Source organism: Micropterus salmoides, unplaced genomic scaffold (genome assembly GCF_014851395.1).
Source record: "Micropterus salmoides isolate LMB-PRFRI ecotype aquatic unplaced genomic scaffold, ASM1485139v1 Ms_hic_scaffold_23, whole genome shotgun sequence".
Taxonomy (NCBI): domain Eukaryota; kingdom Metazoa; phylum Chordata; class Actinopteri; order Centrarchiformes; family Centrarchidae; genus Micropterus; species Micropterus salmoides.
In genome coordinates, this window is record NW_024041484.1 from 13,683,521 (window position 1) to 13,703,762 (window position 20,242).

General features: G+C 38.7%; 1 protein-coding gene across 1 annotated transcript; it reads left to right on the forward strand.

Moving 5' to 3' along the window:
* Positions 1-3,322: 3,322 nt before the first annotated feature.
* nudt4b (nudix (nucleoside diphosphate linked moiety X)-type motif 4b) lies at positions 3,323-19,031 on the forward strand. The gene is made up of 5 exons (XM_038739061.1): positions 3,323-3,796; positions 11,981-12,091; positions 13,797-13,841; positions 14,162-14,249; positions 15,432-19,031. The coding sequence occupies exons 1-5, from the start codon at positions 3,701-3,703 to the stop codon at positions 15,650-15,652; spliced, it is 561 nt and encodes a 186-aa protein (XP_038594989.1). The 5' UTR covers positions 3,323-3,700; the 3' UTR covers positions 15,653-19,031.
* Positions 19,032-20,242: the final 1,211 nt, after the last annotated feature.

Here is a 20,242-nt window from a genome sequence, read left to right on the forward strand (position 1 = left end):
AATTGAGAGCCAGATACTAATTTTAGTCCATAATAAATTACTTAACATCATATATCTATGCTAATGACATTACAATTCTATAAATACATTAATTTTCTAACATGTCTCCCTAACTCTGATAGCACTGATACAAGTCCTCCAAAATTGTACTAATCCTATAATAATCCTCCAAAATGTTCACTCACTTATATAATCTGATTTTTTCAATCACTTTTGGACTTGAAGATTACTTCTTAATCCATCAAATATACTGTTACCTGAGCTATATATAGCGACCCACGTTGTTCATTTAAACATTTGCTTTCATCTACAGATACCCACAACCATCATTTCAAGAAATATCTATCTAGTAACTGTTATCTTAATATTCTTTATTCCCTTTTTCTACATCATGTGGATGTCTGTTTTTGTTTGTGTGTGTATCTTCATAAGGCACTCAATAAGTAATCTGTTATTTCATCTATTTCTGACTTAATTACTATAATTTTACACTATTTGTTATTGGCTGCAATCATCATTCAAGAAATCACATCATGATCAGATCAGTGTAATGACAGTATAAACCAGCTAAAACAAGACGATGATGCTGTACTCCCACTAACATGATGCCCTGCAGGCTTATTGTATTTCCATCACATTCAGGTGATGACATTGTCAAAATAATGACTAGTGCATGTAGTGATTTTGGGGTTATGGGCGAAAAAGGGTTATTGAGGTTAACATGTGAGGACTTTCACAGATTGGATCATTAAATCCCATGACACCATTAGTGAGCTCATCAGTTAGTTTGGTTCTCCCAGTGATTTTCAGTAAATCTATGTGAGACTGCTGTTGCTGCGCATGAAAAGAGACATCAATAACAAGGAAACTAAGAGTCTACAGCTAAGCTAGCAGCTCTGTAGTTTGTAGGTACTAAACCTAAATGCTAATGTCAGCATGCTAATATGCTCATAATGTCAATGCTAAGATGATGATGTTTCCTAATAATGTTTACCATGTTCACCATCTTAGTTTAGCATGTTAGCATTTATGCTAACATTGCTACTTAGCACTAAACAGTAGGCCTAAAGCTGAGGCTGATGGGAGCGTCATTTGTGTTTCAGTGTTCATAAGTCAGAAGGTAGTTGTAAACATAGAATTATTGAGAAAATTAAAGTTTTGACATGATAATGAAACTACATGAAAAGTTAAGGGATTACCAAAGTTATTACAATTCATCCTGTAAATGCATTAATGTCTATGTCCCTCCTCTATGTGACAGATTATATTACTGTAAGTACTTACTATACTATATACTTTTCTGTACATATCTGGCATGTTTTATTCTCTGGCAAAGGTATGAGTGTCCAAAAGCTTAAAATAAATATGGTGCAAAGGAGGTAAATGTGCAGATTTTTTGATTTTGCCAGCACATTGTCTTCCATAGCCCGAAACTAGGCACTCAGATAAAATAAAGAATGACTAGCAACAACACTGGATAATCTTGACAATCAAGTGGATTATCTCACACTTTGACCCACTTTGATCAATCTCATTCTTTGATCAATCTTTGTCTCCTGATAGTCATTTGGCTTTTGAGGTTATCGGGGAAGTTACAACATATGGTTCATCATCAGCCTGCAGGTCAAAGGTGAACTGAGAAGGCAGGAGGATGTTAAAGCACCTGGACAAAGAAAAACATGTGTCACCACTATATTATCATTTAATCATGTACTGTATCACACGCCATTTATTATTCAAATAATTGAAACAGTAAAACATTTAATGAGTTAATACGTCACTACCCTATAGTGCAATCACAGTTTCTAAAACCCCACCTGTGGAGTAGTTATTAAAGACGGAAGGGATCGCATTAGTGGAGTACTTAAAGAGTTAATTGAGGATGAACCCGGCCCAGCTAAACAGACTGTATTGCAACACTGACACTTCGGACCCTCAGCTCTTCCCTCTTTTTTTCACACTGATTGGGACACTCCTCCAAAATGACCTAAGATATGATGTAAATTCAATGAAAGTTGGGAGTAGCTGACTGATTTCCCAGCACACTGGATTAGATGGAACTAATGAACATGTAGTATGTGATCTTGCATGCAGTTCTGTCAAAAACACCACCAAAAGACCCTAGACACAAAAACTAGAATCTATTTAGGAAGTGTCAGCAGTAACATTTTCGTACTCAGTTTAAGCAACCCGTGGACTTATTTTTTTTCTATCTCCAACAAAGTTTATGTAACATGTCGCTTTAGAAAAAGGTGGAACTTGAAATGTGGAAATACAAAAAGAAAACTCCCATACAAGTGCAATGAAAGTGTCATGCTGACTGTGTGATGACAAATACATGAGCTTATAACAGGGCTGGTTTTATTTGTGTATGGCATTAACACTGAGATGAGCCTGAGGCTTAATAGTTCAAGGCAAGGCAACAAGCCTTGTTGGTTATGATAAATATGCTGTTCTTAACATATTCTGGGGAATTTATAGCTTTGATTTCAGAATTGGTACTTTATACCTTACTGATATAGAGCAAAACATGTTACATAAGTTCGGATTGAACCTAACCTACAACCTTCCATTTCCAGGATGATCTGTCTATATTCTTTGTGTTTCACTTTTGACGATCTTTTTCACAGCAAATATTTTGACTTGTCATAGTAGGTTTTTAATCTCCATGCATAATAAGAAAACATTTTACAAGTTATGCACCACACAGACATCACTGCTGTAGCTATTGAAGACACTGAGTCATGTGTATTTATTCTGGGAATTATAAAAACCTGGGCAGGGTTGATAGGCTGATTACAATATTTTTAGACTCATATAAAATTACTTAATCAACAAAGAAAGAAATATTTCACAACCAGAATTGTATTCCTGGCAGTAAGCTGAATGCTTTGAAACATCATTTAAACATTGAAATTAGGAAATAAAAGAAAATGTAAGTGAGCAGTTAACAGAATAACTAAAACATTAACAATTTTAGATCATGTATTGTGGGTGGTATTGTAGGACTCATTGCCTCAGTATAAAATCATGGCTACAGCCCTGACCAAGCACAAAACACTCCTAAATGAAAGATGATTGAATTTTCTTCACGAACATCCCCATCAGTGGCTGCACACTCTGACATAGTACGAGTCTACTTGCCAAATAATCTTATGTTGTGCGAGATTCTGAAATCAGCACAATTACGCATTCGTTTAATAATATCACTGTTTTTGACCAGAACTGTAGCTCCACCCACTGAGTCTAACCCAACCAATGAGCTCAATCCTACTTCAGAGGAGTGATCTGTATATCTAAAACTCCAGCCTGCTTGATCATTGTACTGAGTCAGCGGCCATGCGCAAATGGACCCAGAGGAGGGCTGTGCTGTGTAGGTTGTAGTCTACATATCTGTGCCTGCCGGACTTCATACACACACACGCACACATTGCCGACTGGAAATCACATGCAACAGCTTGAGCCTTGCCTTGCATTCATCATCCGGGCTCCTTGATTTAACGAGGAAAAAACATAAATCCAGGATAGTCTGTTACCTTGGGATCTCTCCAGCAACCCCTCCTCCTCTCATTACTGACCATCTCGGGCTACGGATGCAGAGAGCAGCAGCGATGCGGCGGCTCTGCTGTTAACTCGTTGGATCCCCCCGTCTCTCTCTGTTTTCTCCGGTCCTATCTAAAGGAGACACAATAAATCCATAATGAAGCTCAAACCGAACCAGACCAGGACGTACGATGGCGAGGGCTTCAAGAAGCGAGCAGCATGTCTGTGCTTCAAGAATGAGCGTGAAGAAGAGGTGAGATCCCGCAGTGTAACGTTATGTGTCTATGTAACTGGACCATATGAACAATGTACAGGGGGTATGCATGACTTTGTGGCCTACTCATCCCCTATCTGCACCCAGTCATTCAAACAACACAGTGGTGTTAACGGATGAAATTGACATTAGTCTTTAATGAAAACATGCGTTGTGATTTATGTCGTCTCCTTCTATGTGTAGCTGCAATTACACTGTTTTTGTGTTTTTCTCAATGCCGCTGTTTTGGTTGGTGTTTCCGTGATGCTGCTGTTGCTGGTGCGCCTTGAGCCATCCAGTTTAGGCTAGTTTGAGGAGCGCGTAGAGAAAGAACGAAAAAAAGGCTCATTGTCAAGTTAGGTTCAATTAGCAAAGAACGACTGACTTTCACGACTTTCAAAATAAAACACCGGACCAAGAACCCCGCTTGAGCTTTAAGAAAAGCTCTTATTTTGAAGACACATTCTCTCTACATCCTGCTGGCTTCTCGCTCGCTTGAGGGTAGCTAACACAGAGGGGGCGAGGCACTCTGTAGCACGTTTCCTTTAATATTTGGCTTTTACCTCGGCCTGTGTTGAGTGAAGAGTTAAGAATATAGGTCGTAAGTCTATTATTAAATATATCAAATGTCGCGTGACTTGACCACATTTAATGCCACGTCAGGGTGAGCATCCATGACCAGGCAGTGGCCATTCATGATTGTGCTGCATCCCGCCGGCCTTGAGCGGCAGCTGCGTAGCAATTATGTGGATGAGGATTTAAAGGGGCCTTTGCCATGTAAATAATAAATGTGTCTTAAAGAGTTTTCTCGGTAGAGTAGATCCAGCTTTCAGACGTGTTTTCCACTCCTAACCTAATTTAAAAACACATTGTCTGTCATATCCTCAAGATATTAGGACTATTTCAAGAGCTAATAACATATTGTTGGATTTCTGGGTTTTTACAATATTTTACATGCTACATATATAAGAAGCCAACAATGAACACAGTGACCCATATCAAATACAGATGACAAACGGTACAAAAACTACAGAAAAATTAATAAAATAATTTTTTTAAGGGGTTAGTCTAAGTGAGTCTGACAACTTTAACAAGTGGATACACAAAACATCAATTTACTTGTATATTTTATAGACTTTTTTGTTTTCCCTTTTTCCCTTGTTTTTAGGACATGGATGCTAAGAAGAGTAACAATATAGACATACTTACCCAGAGAGCCTAAATTAATGTAATTTTCTCTTTCAAGTTATCAGGCCAGTTATGGATGGAGCGACACAATGGCTATATTTACAAAAAATCTACTTTTTGGGTCCATATTTTAGTATGTTGTTGATTAGGCAGTCTAAGTAGAACCCTGTTGTATTAAGTAATTTATGTTTTGTTTTGGGTTACTCACAAGTTATTCCTACATATATTTTTGTCTGCTAAGTTACTGGTTCCTTTGTAGACTAATAATAGCTGTATAGCCATATTACTAGAAAGTCATATTTATGTCCAAACATCAGGACCATTATCTCTGTTATTGTGGCATATTCTTGCAGGTCCAAATTTATCCCCCTTTTGAGCTGGGCATAAACAAACTGTTACACAATATACTGTAAAAGCAGCCCAGTCTGGTGTCTCTAGACTGGCTCAGAGAGCTCCAGTGTTTGGCTGTACAACATACAGATCTGAAGATTTACACACCATACCTGCTCGCTTACACATATGTTATCTCATTATTATATCTAAGTTTTACATTTAGGACCATAAAAGAGGTTTAGAGATTTTCTAAAATTGGTTGTATATAATATGAGGTATGGATTTGTATTTCTTACAAAACTTTGTGAACTGAGCTCTTGCGCAATTTTTCTCAGAAGTTGTTTGTACTCCGTGATTCTTTTCTTCTAACTTGAAATCACAGGAAAGGACATTCGGAGAATATTGTGACAACAGAAGGGTGTAGGTGTGACCATCACCCTCAGGATTTTCAAGCTTTGACAGGCATGTCTGCTCACGCAATCACATACGTAAGAGAATCTGGTGCTCTTGATTGTGATTTTGGGTGCTAACAATGGCAGTTTCTGTCTAAAGAAGCTTGAGATATGGGCTGTTGTGCTATCAATACTTTCCTTAAACACACACAATCAGTTCCTAGACACAGGAGACCCAACTGTGGTGACATAAGAGACATACATGCTGCTGAGCTGTTTTGTTTTGCAGAGGAAAAGTAGAAAGCTGAGCTCAGGGTGGGGTAGTCTAGTATTCTATGGCAGCAATTAAACTCCGAACAGGAGGAAAGGGGAACCTGACAGTGCAGTGATAGCTGAGTAGGGCACCAGAGTTTAACAGCATGTAAGCTGCTTGGGGGCTGGCGTGGTGCAAGAGCTTCTTTAATTATTTTACATCGTAACAGGGCAGTGATAGGTTGTAGAATCTTTTCCAAAAAATTAGATGAAGTCTACTCATTCATACACTTAATTCAAATTGAACAAGTAACTTTTTGATTCTATATGTAGTAACAATTTCCCCCAGCAGGTTATGAACATTTTAACTTATTCTAATTAGATACTGTGACGCGCTTAGTGAAAGCCACAAATTTGGGGCTGCGTAGCTGACGAACAGTTACTGTGAAGGTATATCATCACAACTTTCTCACCTGGGGGCTGAACAGAAATAATGAAAATGCAGTCAAAAGTAGGGCTTTGGGGCCTTAAAGCTGCTATAATCAACAATAGATTAAATGCCTATGCGGAATATTAAATTAGTTGCCAACTTACAGCGATGTATCACCTGACTCTGCTGAGCTTTAAAACACCCCTCATCTTATTGTTTTGGTTCAGTCTCACCGCTCTCATCAGGAGGGCTGGGTATCGTTAAATAATTTACGATACCAGTACCAATTCTAGTACACTTAAAGTGATACCGATACCAATAGAGTGGTTCATTCGATATCGATGTTTGTTTTCTCCTTCATTCGTCACCCATCAGTTGCATAAAGTGCCACCACTCCTCCCCTTCCAAATTGTTGTTACACAAATAATACATTTTGAAAGTGTTCAAAATATTAAAATGTTTATTAAATAACAATGTAGTATTATTTGGGCAGTGTAATTTTAAACATCCCCACCAACATATTGTGTGTTTCATCATTTAGAAGCAACCCAATGCGTTACATACTGTATCTGTCAGTATTTGGCAGTGTTGAGGCTTTATTAAAATAAACTTTATATAATGCCATGGGTTCATACATTATACAGAGTGAGAGGAACTCTCTGGTCAGGAAAACAGTTCTAGCAGTAACTTTCATGTTTACCAGATTGTAACCCAGAGGCTATTATCTATTAAAGGTAGAACAGCAGATTGCAGATAATGAAATGGAAGTCTGAAATGTAGGCATCAAGTCTCTCTGTCTTTGCCCACTCCTGCTGTTTGTCTCTGGCAGTCCCTGGTTACGACTCCTCTTATTTGTTGATACCTGTATAATGCAGCGACTATATTACTGTCTTGCCACTATTGATTCCACCCCTGCACTTGTGTACTTGAGTGACTTAGACTTTCCATCAGTCTCTCCTCCCGGCACCCGGCCCAGCCTGGCATTTAGAGCCTTCTTTATTTGACAGCTAGGGGCGTTCCTCCTGGGGAGGAGGAGGAGGTGTTTATGTATTCCAGATTAACCCTGCGGCTGTCCCTTTTTGAGCCGATGCCAGAGGATTCACTGCCATAGCCTGTGTTTTACTATGGTGGTTCTGACACCTTAAATTGAGTTGAGGCGGACTTATCATCTTTTTTAAATCAATTACAAGACAAACTTTTGCACATTAATACATATGGCATGCCACGTCGGTTATCCAGGAGGTGAAGCTTGTGTAACTTTGCATTGTTGCAAGTGAAAGCTGAAATAACGCCACATGAGCCTGAAATAGTGGGTTTCTTTACCCAGACAAGATTTACTGTATGCCTCAGAATTTGCCCACCTCCTTTTTCACACTGGGGGCGGGGCCCTGGGAAGTGGTGTGAGTTGCAAAACAGTAAAATGTCATTGGGAAACACTCAGTGTTCCTCTGGGGTTTCTCCTTCACCATGCCCCTGTTTTCAAATATAAGTGGGTTTTCTGTTCTCCCAGTTCAGCTGTCAGCTGACCGTTGTGGCCTGTCATGAGGGTGTGAGTTATTTTGTTTGGTTTTTCCTCACGCTTTTAGCTGTAGCCTCTGGAGTTTAAGCCATGCTGTTTTTTTCAGTTTGTCAGAGGTTTTAAGACCGTTCAGAAAGAGTAAAGTTCTGAGTGTATATAGATTATGTGTCTGTCTTCTACATTTGCCAAGGGGTACTTGGAAAGATTTGTACAGTAGCTCAACTAATTTGATAAAATGGGAACTACACTTTCATTGAAAATGCTAGTCAGCTGTAACACTGGAAGTAGTTGGTGTAAATGTTTGAAATGGATGGCTCAAAGGAATTAATAAACTGTTAAATAGCTAAAAGTAATGGATAAACTGTTGAAATAGTTATTTAAGGTTCAGTGTATAGGTTTTAGTGGCATCTAGTGGTGAGGGTTGCAAATTGCAACCAACTGCTCCATCACTGATAGATCCTCCTAAATGTTACACACTGAACCTTTAAAAGTAATAGATTAATGGTTGCAATAGTTCTCTAAATAATGGGTAAATAGTAAAAAAACAAAAGATAGATAAAAGTAGTGGATTAATGGTTAAAATAGCTAAAGGTAGATAGATGGTTGTCAAGAAATGGTTCACTGGTTGAAATAGCAGCTAAAAAGCTTCATTGTATTAAAAAATGTTATAGAACCAATGTCCACTTTTTATATAATTTTTTTTTTTAATAATTGGGGTATGTCAGTCAAAATGCGTGGGGACCACCGTCCACATTACTGACCACTTAATTAATGTCATATACTTACATTTCAGGGAATCGACCGGTCTTGCAGGCTTGATTTTTGCTGAGGTAACAAATGTGTCTTCTAGATAAAAGTTTCCTTTTGCAGAGCTTAAAGGCAGCACCAAAGCCCTGCTGCTCCCTCTTATGAACATGAAGCTGTATTCATCTCAGAAGCACATGCGAAGAAACACATTCTTAATTACATACAGTTTGTAATATGTCGATTCGGTGCTCTACATTCCTAAATTCATTAAAACAAAACTGAGTGTAGCCTGCGTGGTATTCTGAGGATGGACAGATAAGAGTCGGGGCAACAAGCAAAAGATAAAAATGGAACAACCGGAGCAGAGATATGCCATGTCCTCGCTGCCCCGGAAGCTCTGTGGCTTTTGTTTTGTATACATCTCATACTGTCGGCTTTGGACACATTGACACCAGTGATCTCCCTTTAAGCCTCGCTGGCTGCAGCTCAGCGCACAGTCAGACAGTGAGGGCAGTGGGTTGGAGTGCCATGAAATCTCATCCCAAAAATACAGAATGAATTAATTATTTTTATTAAATAACCCACCCCACATGGAGTTACATGGCACAATATTATCCTGTATGAAATAACAGACTTCTGGTAGGTGCTATTCATGTTTAAAAGCAGGACAAATTAACCCATGATACATATGACACACATGTTGCTTCACAAAGAAAACCAAAGGTCCTCTAAATATTCCAACAAATAGCAATTACTATCTAGTTTAATTAAGAGCCCCACAGATCGTGAGTTAAAGTACAAAAAGTGGACATCCAGTTTGTTTTTGCTCAACTCACTGCCAAAAGACAGCCTGTTCATCAAAGAGCTCACTCAAGCAGGTTACAAAATTCTTACTTTGCACATTTTGTACATTTGCACTCTACTGAGAAGATGTCATGTTGTGCACTCTTTGTGCTGTAAGCGTAAATGCACCGTCCTTCAACAGGCGTCACTTACTGCACACTATAAAAGACATGCACCTGTTGGATTATAGGATAAACATAAGTTGCGTTTTTTTTCATCTCCAGAAAATATTCAGAGCGTGCACTCACTTAATGCACACCGTCACGTCTGACATTTGTAGGGGCAGCGGAGTAAGTACTCCTTCTTCCCTACCGCCCCTTCATCCTAACCTATATCGTCTGGGAATAAGCAGTTGGCCGAGCTGGGTGAACGCGGCACGTGAGGCAGATAGGAGCCAACAGCGCTCACTTGTCAAGGCCCTAAGCATGTGCCGTCCAAGTGTAGAAGATCCTCGGAAAAACCTGTGGTAGTTGCAGCCACAATCCCATTAGAGAACATAAGGGAAGCTATGTGAAAGATGAGTTAGGATTAAGTGACAGACTGACTCCTCTGGCAGATTACTGGATATGGTAATCAGATGGGTGGCAGACATGGACGTCAGCATATCCTGCATAAGCTGCTTTATACACGTTTCTCTCTTTAATGCGTATATTTACAGTCACTGATTCATCTGTATTGTAGAATAATTTCTATACTGACAAATAAGTGGCATAGGATTCCTAAAATGCAGTTGAATCACAAATAAACAAACCACCGACAAGACTTTCATTGGCTTTTCATGTATTGGCTGCTTATATAAACAAGACCTGCGTCCTGTCACCAGCTGTTTTACTAATGACTGAATTGCTCCATGCAAATGCGATAATGTTCACAGCAGGTGTGCTTGTGTCTGTTGTGATTGCTGTACCGCAAGAAACTGCAGACACAGGCACATCCGATCTGCACATATCAGTGTACACTGCAACTGTAGTGTAATTCAAGCCCCGCAGGCCCATCGGTGGAGCGCTGACAGCTTTTGAGTGGCTCATGTTTGGTTTACATGCATTGTTTGCTGGGGTCATGTTGTGTTGTTACCGCTTCATCACTGTGTGCTGGAAAATGGTATTTGCAAGGCAGAAGGATCCAGATATAGCATCTGGGAAATGGGAAACCAAAATAGTTAGTAACCAAAAACAGGAGAATGTTATCACCAAAAGATATAATGGATACACGCTAAGGTCCCCAAAAACGTAAGGATAAATCAGTTTGGTCTAGTTAAGAGTCTAATAATGTTAATGTGTGATATTTTAAAACAATTGGAATTATCAACTGACATTTAAATGGAGTAAAGTACTATTTGTGAGTGTGGATCATTCTCATATTTTTATGCATATTCCATTTATTCCATGCATTTCTGTCACTCAAAAGACCATTTATATGAAATATAATGTCAGGATTAAATATTTAAAGCTATAAGTGCTGTGGTTCATTTAGGATCCCATAAGCAACAATGGAATAATAAAGAGCAGAGAAGGCACCAATCATCACTCATCTGACCCTGAGATCTGAGTCAAATGGGTAAAGGGTCAGGTCTCCTGTTAAAGGTTATGAGAGTCTAATCCAATACACGTCTTTTGGTTCAGCAAATAACTCCTTACGGTTAAGCTGTCTGTTCTGTGTGTGTGCTGAAAATAATCTGGTGTTTGTGCACACCCCTGGCTCTGTAAATGGGGAAACAACCAAAGTGGGCCCTACCCCGCCACACACACACGCATGCTGTTGTTGAAATGTTAGCTATAGTTGGGGCTGGGTGATATGGCCCAAAAATGTTATCGCGATAAAAGATTTCGTATCGTATCGATGTCAAATCAATATTTCTTTCGAGTTTAAAGGCTGATTTTTGCTCCTTAGTGAAAGTTGAACAAACAAAACGGTTAAGTTCTGATTTGTTCGTGATTCAAATGAATTAAACATTTATTGAACATTTGTTACATTTACATAGAGGAAGATTAGATTGTATTAATTTTTGTTATTGATTTATTGCCCAGCCCTAACTGTAGTAGCAGGAGAGTTGTGAGCATCGCTGTCTGGAGCTGGTGTGCTGGCTCTGCGACCGTCTCGTCCTCTCTGCATGTTTGCTTTGCAGCAGTGACTGTAATGACAGTTTGCTAACCCACAACTTAACTAATGTTCGTTACATGCTGTGTCGTTGTTGGCTCTATATCATGGTATTTGTCCCGGTACTGGGTTTCTCCAGAATCTTATGTCCTCAGTATCAATGTGACGTACTAAGTCAAGGCTAGTGAATAGAGGTAAATATGAATGTACTGTTATGTGCTGAAAACCATGTCCCATTAAATGTACCTCTGTAACAACAGAACCTTTTTGGTGAGACATCCTGCTTCCTCTTGGGGCACATGAAGACACACATTCCTTATTTCACACTAAAACAAATTAAGTCAGATGTGATACAATTCTTAAATGTGTGCTTTTTATTATAGGTTCTGCTGGTCAGCAGCAGTCGGCATCCGGACCAGTGGATCGTTCCCGGAGGTGGGATGGAGCCGGAAGAGGAGCCATGTGGTGCCGCTGTGCGAGAAGTGTTTGAGGAGGTGAATAAACTGAAGAATTTGTTTTGTTTTAATATCACATGAACCGAACCGACTCCAAAAGTGAGGTCATTTTTGTGCGACCATAAAATGAGCTCATGATGAGAAAGCAAAGGTGTATATATAGGTTGTTGAACAGAACAGTTTACAGCCAAAAAATAGCCTCACATTTTATTTTGATAGTTAAACCAGCAAAAAAAAACCTGTTTGATAGTAACTTACATCCAAAGGTCTACCGGGTCATTATGTATTTATGGTATGGTATTTATAGCAGCATGTAAACATTTGCTCTCTGGAAATGTCTTGGTGTTATTGCTGCTGCTATAAAAGTCCAACATCCCTGCAACTGTCTATGTTCCACATAATCATCACTTTTGTAATTTTAATGCACTGAATGCTTCAACAGCTACGGTAGTTTCAACCAAGAAATGATTATGAATAGAATGATTATGTTAAAGGTTAGTCCCATATAAAGACAAGATGGGTCAATTTCATAGTTGAAGAAAGTAAAATAGGAGTATAAAACTGCTGTAATGTAAAATATATATATATATTTTATACGTAGCATGACTTCTGGGTCAGTGTTGCCATTTGGTTGCTGAGGACATTACACCTGTGATGCTTTAGATGCAAAATGTCCTCAATACACGTCTATGCATCCCTGGGGTCACATGACGGGGTCTCTCACACATCATTTTCAGTAAGAAACATGCCAAAGTGACCGGAGATGGAGTTGCGGGGTTCGAATAGTTGGCTGCATTGTGCATGCTAAGGGATTTTTGAAGGGCAACGGTGTCAGTGGCTGGGTGACCGAAGGGTCCGCTGGTATTCCAGAGGTCCCTCTGGTTGAGAACCTTGTGTTCTCAGCCACGTCAGCGGTCTAAACTTGGCTCCTCGCTGGATTCCTGTGCATTCACAGACACCGGACACATCAGTGAGACAGAGTGACACTTGTGAAGTATGCGGAGCAGGGGACTGGAGAAGGTGAAAGGACAGATTTCATGTGTCTTGACAGTAATTTGATTCCTGTGAAGTACATCTGAATCAATAAAGCAACCGTTAAGTGTTATGAAAGGGACATAATTGCATTTCGGGAACACTTTTTCTGTATCCGTGCCAGGTTTTTTATTTCTAGGCAACAGGAAATTACAAATGATCGATATTTCACTCAACCAGTCTTAAACAGTACAGTTTCAAATAGAAATCATTACACCTTTTTAAGAGAAACAACTATTGTAGTTTGGCTGACAGTTTTTACAAAAAAAACTAAGAAGCTGTGAGGCCACAGAGGACAAAAATGAACTCCAAAAATATCTCATTCTGGATAACAGTATTTATTCTGTAGTTCAGATCTGAACGTTTTAGTATTTGGGTAATTGTTCATCAAGCATTTCCATATTGAAACAAAGTCTGGGAGGTCAAAGTCGAGTTCAGTACATAGAGGCGGACCTGAGGTTCTTTTAAACATTGAAATGAAATACACAATGCCCATTGTTTTTGACACAGAATATAGTCTGTGGTTTGCAAACTGCTTTTCAAATGTTTTCACCCTCTATTCAAAGGCCACAGCTACTCAAAACCTTTAAACAATCTCACAAAAGCGTTTTAGTGTCCCCTGTTGTCGGTTTTGTTCTGCATGCTGTGCGGCCAGTGGGGGACTAAAACACTTTTTCTAACATTTTTTTTCTCCTTCATTTGATTCCAAAAGGCTGGCGTGAAGGGCAAGCTAGGACGTCTGCTTGGTGTATTTGAGGTAAGCTTTTATGACTTCATCATCCTCAGACACTTTATCGTACATATGTATAACAAAGTGCACTTACACGTGTATAAAATGCACAAATAACCATGTACTTTTTTACAAAAACATTTTTGTGCAACAAGTATTTTGGTTTAGATTAGTGTTGACAAGAAAAAGAATTGGACAGATAAACAGAAAATGGCTAAGATGCTACTTTTAGTGCTTGAATTTTTACAGGCGTGAATACTATCCTGTCACACTTCTTTTTGCATTCGTGTGTAGTTATGGTTTTGTATCACTGATTATTCAGTTTTCTTTCCTTCTGATCCCTAAAGCAAAACCAGGATCGAAAGCACCGGACGTACGTGTATGTGTTGACGGTCACAGAAACACTGGAGGCCTGGGAAGACTCCGTCAACATAGGTACAGTTTCCCTTTACGTGTGTGTGTGTGTGTGTGTGTGTGTGTGAAGATTCTCAGTCATCCAGGTCATAGTTATCCAACGAAGGTTAAAGTCAAGGGCAACTAGACTTGGTTGTGTGTGTGTGTCTGTCCCGTCCTTCTTGCTGAACTGACGACTAGCTTGCCTTTCACAATATACTGCATCTTTTTATATATGTGAGCCAGTATACTGCATGAAGACTTTATGGGCATTGGGGTATGCAGTGACAACAGGTGCCTATAAATCTAGGCCACTGATCATAGCTGCAGTGGGTTCTGAGCTGCAGCATATAACAGCTGTCAGTATCCTAGACGCCAGAACCCAGCCTTACTTTGTTAGGTGCTCAGTGGGGAGCATCCACTACGTGTTACCAGTTATTACGTCTGCCTGCTACATCACTATTTGCTTGTTTTCTGAAATCTGAGCGCTGTTACAGTGCCTACTCTATTTTTGTATATGCGTGCACATTTATATATTAGATTAGATTCAACTTGATTGCCATTATGCAGAGTACAGACCTGATGAAATGCAAGGATCAAACCAGAAGTGCAGAAATATAGTGTTTTATACAGATAAGTGCAGTTATGCTTTATCTTTAATATATGTACAGTTGAGTTATAATATACAAATGTTATACTGTATATGTGAATATATTAAAAACTTGTAGAAGAGAAGAGGACAGAGTTGGAGAATGGACAGTGCAAATGTAAAGTTGTATGTACAGTATGAACAGCATCTAAGCATTTGGTAAGCAAAGTATTAAAACATATACACAATTGATCTTGAGGATAACATTTAAATACACGCTACCTGTTGTGGTTGCTTACTCCAAAATGTTTACATTATAATTTATATACCCAGTTTTTTATTAGAGTGAAACATCTCCTCCTACTATAGTTAAGAGAGAGTAACATGCTGCAGATGTTAAAGCTTATGACTTCCTTTATTGCATTTATATTACAAGAAATAGCTTTGATACAATGTAATGTCCCACCTGTGGAAAAGGCAGCGTTAAATAAGTGTCTTCTTTATAAAAACACATAAGTGATGTGAAGAGTAGAATATGTATGTTACCTCTCTTTAGTTGCACTATATTTGGGGACACAAGGAAGACAACATGAAAGCTTCTTTTGAACTACATTGTGCTCTGCCTCCCTCTGCAGGCCGGAAGCGGGAGTGGTTCACCGTGGACGAGGCCATCAAAGTGCTGCAGAGCCACAAACCCGTCCACGCCGAGTACCTACGGAGGCTCCAGCTCAGCTGCTCCCCAACCAACGGAAATTCCATCCTCCCAGGCCCGCCAACAAACGACAACTACCCTCATTACAGCGCTACCGCCACCACCCCCTCAACGGGCAGCGTGTTGGGCACCTCCTGCAGATAGGACTGCACCTAAACCCTGTGTCCTGTCCTGCGTTGACTGGTCACCGAAAGTCTGTACAGTCTTGCATGTATCTAAGGGTTTTTCAGAGTTACGGCTCTCCTGTATGTATAATTTCTAGTCTTATCTGCTGGACACACCAAAGCCATGGCCAGAACTGTGTTAAAGACTTGTGTGACAGAGCAGGAGAAGTCTCTGACAGAAAAACTGTGGGTGTAGCTATTTCGAGAACACTTTTTTTCTTTTGCTGGGAAACAACAGACTGATGAGCTGGAGCTTGGGAAGAGGAAGCTGCAGCAGAGTCTGCTGGTGTGAATGACCTGGTGAAGGAATGCCTTACAGAAACTTTGTATGAATGTTGTATTTGGGTTGTTTGTCGGTTATTTTTATTTTCTAAGCAAAAATGGATATGCTTTCTAGTCAATAAAAGATTAATTAACCCCAAAGGACGTTCATGTGGGGAATGTTGCTAGACTTAATAATGTCTTGGTCATCAACCCATGATAATAACCGTATATATCACATTCTGCTTCATGGGATCGCATTTTTAAAAAGTCACTCAAGCAGTGATGTATTTTAGGGATCTCCTCCCCATTTAATGTAAAGTGGGGTTTTCTTTAAACTGTCTAATCAGTAATTATCATTTTAGTTGGGTTAATTGACATAAAATCACATATTTTTCAAAAACAAATGAATGGAAATAAGTGCAAATATTTGTAACAATTACTATAAACAGCAAAAGCAAATGGAAAGGGCCAGACAGGAATGGCTTTTGGCCCTGAACGGTCAAAGATGCACTTTCTCACAGGACTGTACCAGGTGATACCTCAGTAAATTGGATCTGAGTCATGAGGCTGTGCTTGATATCCCCTGACATGGTACTTCCGTGTTCATAGTTAAACTTCAGCCAATGCCTCCGGAGTTACGATCCCGCTAACCTTGACTGATCCAACAAACTGGTGTTGTTGTCCATTTAAAGCCACATAACTTTAATGAGCGCTTACTGTTTCCCATGTTGTCCAAGTGAAAGCATTTCATGGTGTCAAGTGCATCTTTGCCATGCTGCTAGGGTCCATTGAGTTGATTTAAAATCTAGTAATTAAAAAAAAAAAAGTGGTTTATGTTCAAATCAGTTGTATATTTCACCATAAATCAAAATGTCTACGGTTGACTACTCTACAATAGGGTACAATCGACCACCAAATGACATTTCCATGTACAATATGATTGTTTTGTTCAATGTCTGCAAGTAACTAAGATTACTTGCACCTAGGGCTGCAACTAATAATTATTTTCATTATGGATCTGCTGATGATTTTGGCCTATCAATGGGTTGGTCTGTAAAACTTGTGAAAAATGCCTGTAACAGTGTCTGTCGATCAAGAGTTGTTGCACACTATCAGGAAAAGCGCTTTTACTGGTTAAGAAATATATAAGTATAATAAAAATATTTCTTCCTGGTTTGGGGGTTAATGCCTAAACAAGCTAAATTTTTCTGTAATATCTCTGATTCAAATCCGGCCGATTGGTGCATGTCTCTCAACTATATATTGTCAATTACCAACATCTACATTTTGGATCTGTAGATAGAAAAATGGTTGAAATTAGCAGTTTAAAATGTCACATTTCAGATAATTATTTTTTGCCCATAAGCAGTAACTGTTCTTATTGAAAAGAGACACCCACTCACTCCTGTGCTGACAGCTGAATGACGACTGGTAACTATACAGAGAATTGTAAATAGCGCTGAAGAGAAACATTGAACATGTGTTTTTAACCTGAACAAACCTTTAAAATGTCTCTTTATATTTTATATTTTTTAACAGTGTATAAAGGGCAGGGGGAAAAACATGTAGAAACCCCAATGAGAAATGTATGTACAGTATATTTGTATCAATGACAATGTGCCACGTGTTTAAGGATGTGAAGGTTGGTTGGTTTGTGTCCTAGTATGAAATAATGAAATACAGATGGTGGAGGTAATGCATTTTAAATCATGATGTGGTAAAACCAGTGTGTTTGTCAATTATGGATGAAGAGTTGGATTTTGGAATGAGGTTTTCAGTGAGACAGCACAAAATGAGGACAGGATAGAAGTTAACTTTAACGTTAGATTGGCAAAAACAGATCTTCAAAAATATTTCTAGACACGATGGTTAAATAAACACTCTTTTATGCTATATATATATATATATATATATATATATAGCATCTTGCTAATCAACTTGTGTGTGTCAGATACACATGACTGAGTATTAATAAATATTGACATAAATTGTGAATTCGGGTTTTTATAACATTTTGGGAGGGTGCCGTTTTAGAAAACAAAGGCGGAACAGTAATGAGCAGAAGAATGTTTTGCAGGCTTTGGTAAGACAATGAAAATGTGTTATTCCAACTATAGGAGTAAAAACATATGTCCACTTCAGTTTTTCCATGTGACTCAGACATCACAACATTAGTGTCCTTTCACCTGCTCCATTACAAGGTCTTATCAGCAATATCATAAACTCTGATGCACCAATTCAACTATCATAAACTTTCAGCCTTGTTTGTAGAATAAGGACTCCATCCACCTCAAACCTGTGTGTGTGTGTGTGTGTGTGTGTGTGTGTGTGTATTGGTGGTTGATGAACATGAAATATGATGTGCCAAATAAAAAAAAAAAATGTGTTGGTATTCAGGTGGGAACCTTTTTTGATGTCACATTATACTATACAGATTTTTAGGCCAATCCCTTTGTGAAAAAAAATATCTTCAACCTTGTTTTATGAATTTAATCAATGCAATTTAAGAATATGATCATTTATAATGTGAAAAGTGTGTTTTTAGTGCTCTGCTTTCTTCATTGTTAAATTTATAACTAGTGAACCCCAGGAACTTGTTCTTTTTACTCCATGCTGTTTTATAAAGCCAAGTCTCATGTACCAGAGCATATGAAATTACAATCCAAATGACATCAATTTAACTTAAACTCATTAATATAATATTTTGAGCTCAGTGTCCCCCTGAAACACCTTCTTCCTTCACTTGTTGAAACCTTTTGCTTGCTGCTTGGGTCTGTGCTGAGCTATGAACACTCCTTTTAGGGGTAAAGCACGACAGCACATATGAAATGTATGTGCCCAAGCACAACAATGCAAGACAACCTGGACACAAGCGTCCACTAAATGATTTGCAGATTTAGACAGCGTGATTGTTTGCTGAACACATTGTAATGTCACATGGATGTATCCAGAGAATTTTTTTTATGAAAGCAAACACAAGATTTGTCACAAATATTATGCACAGAAAAGTTTAATGTGAATGTGATTTGAAGACCTGGACTGGAAACAGTGATTTTGAGAAAATACTGCATTAAAGGGGAAACATCTTATTGTAACTGTTGTTGAATTTTCATTTATTTGAAGGCAAGATCTACTGTATACATTGCCGATGAGGCAAAATGTCATAATTATGCCTGTTTGGCAAATGATTCTGTGGCTTTGTATCTACCAGCAGCAGAAGAAAAAGAAGCCCTGTCAATGAGAGGCCCAACACCTAATGAGCCATGATGTCAAAACATTTAAAGGTTTTATGTTTTAATACTTTGCTTAGATTAATCTACTGTAGCACCCGGGAGTAAAAAATGTGGGCAGCTTCACACCTCCAACCCCCCATTCTCAGCAGGGATTAGCATCTGTGATGTTATACGTTTATTGGCATTGACAATTTTGGGTTAAACAGTTCGCTCTTCTGTCTGGCTATCCCCTTACAACTCGAGGCAAAGGGGGCGATGTTCTGGTCTAGTGTGGAAAACTTAATCGTGACTCCTAAAGGTGTCTATTACTTATTCATCCCAAGGTGAGCAGAAGCCTGCACCTGCTAGTTGAAAGTTGACTTTGTGTGCCCTCATAAAAAATTGGGTGTGTTTATGATCATCAGTGGTGGAAAAAATATTCAGATGTTGTACAAGTAAATGAAAGTAGCAATGCCACATTATTATAATACTTCATTACAAGTAAAAGTCTACTTAAAAATAACTACTTTGTGGGTACGTTATTTTGCATTTATAACCATAATTTAAATTGTCTTGTAACCATGTGATATAATATTTAAAGTTAAGTTACACTACAGCTGTTAAATTACATATGAGATTAAAGAAAAATCTGTTAAAACAGTTACACATAGGGAAATTTGGGATAGGTTGTAGAGTATTGATTTTCAGTGTGTGTTAAAGATCATTCCAAGCATTTGGGACACCTTCGGGGGACCTTACATGTATAAACAGTCTATGGTATAAATCAGATATATAATTTTTAGTGAGTTAGGTTGGCTCCAAAGTTCCAGTCCAGCATCATAAGGTGGCAGCTTTCCAACAAGGACTTTAATGAATAACAATGTCTATTGTCCTTCTCTTCCAGAAAAGACCACACTTTATCAAACAGGATACAATAGTGAGTGCCGTAGCTATCACCAGTAATAAATCTGAGGGCAGAATGATAGACCGTTCATTTTTCTTCTGTGATTTTGATTAACCACACAATAGACTCTCAGATACTATTACACAGGTGACTGCAACAAGATGCACGGGCATCGGGCCACCCCTATATG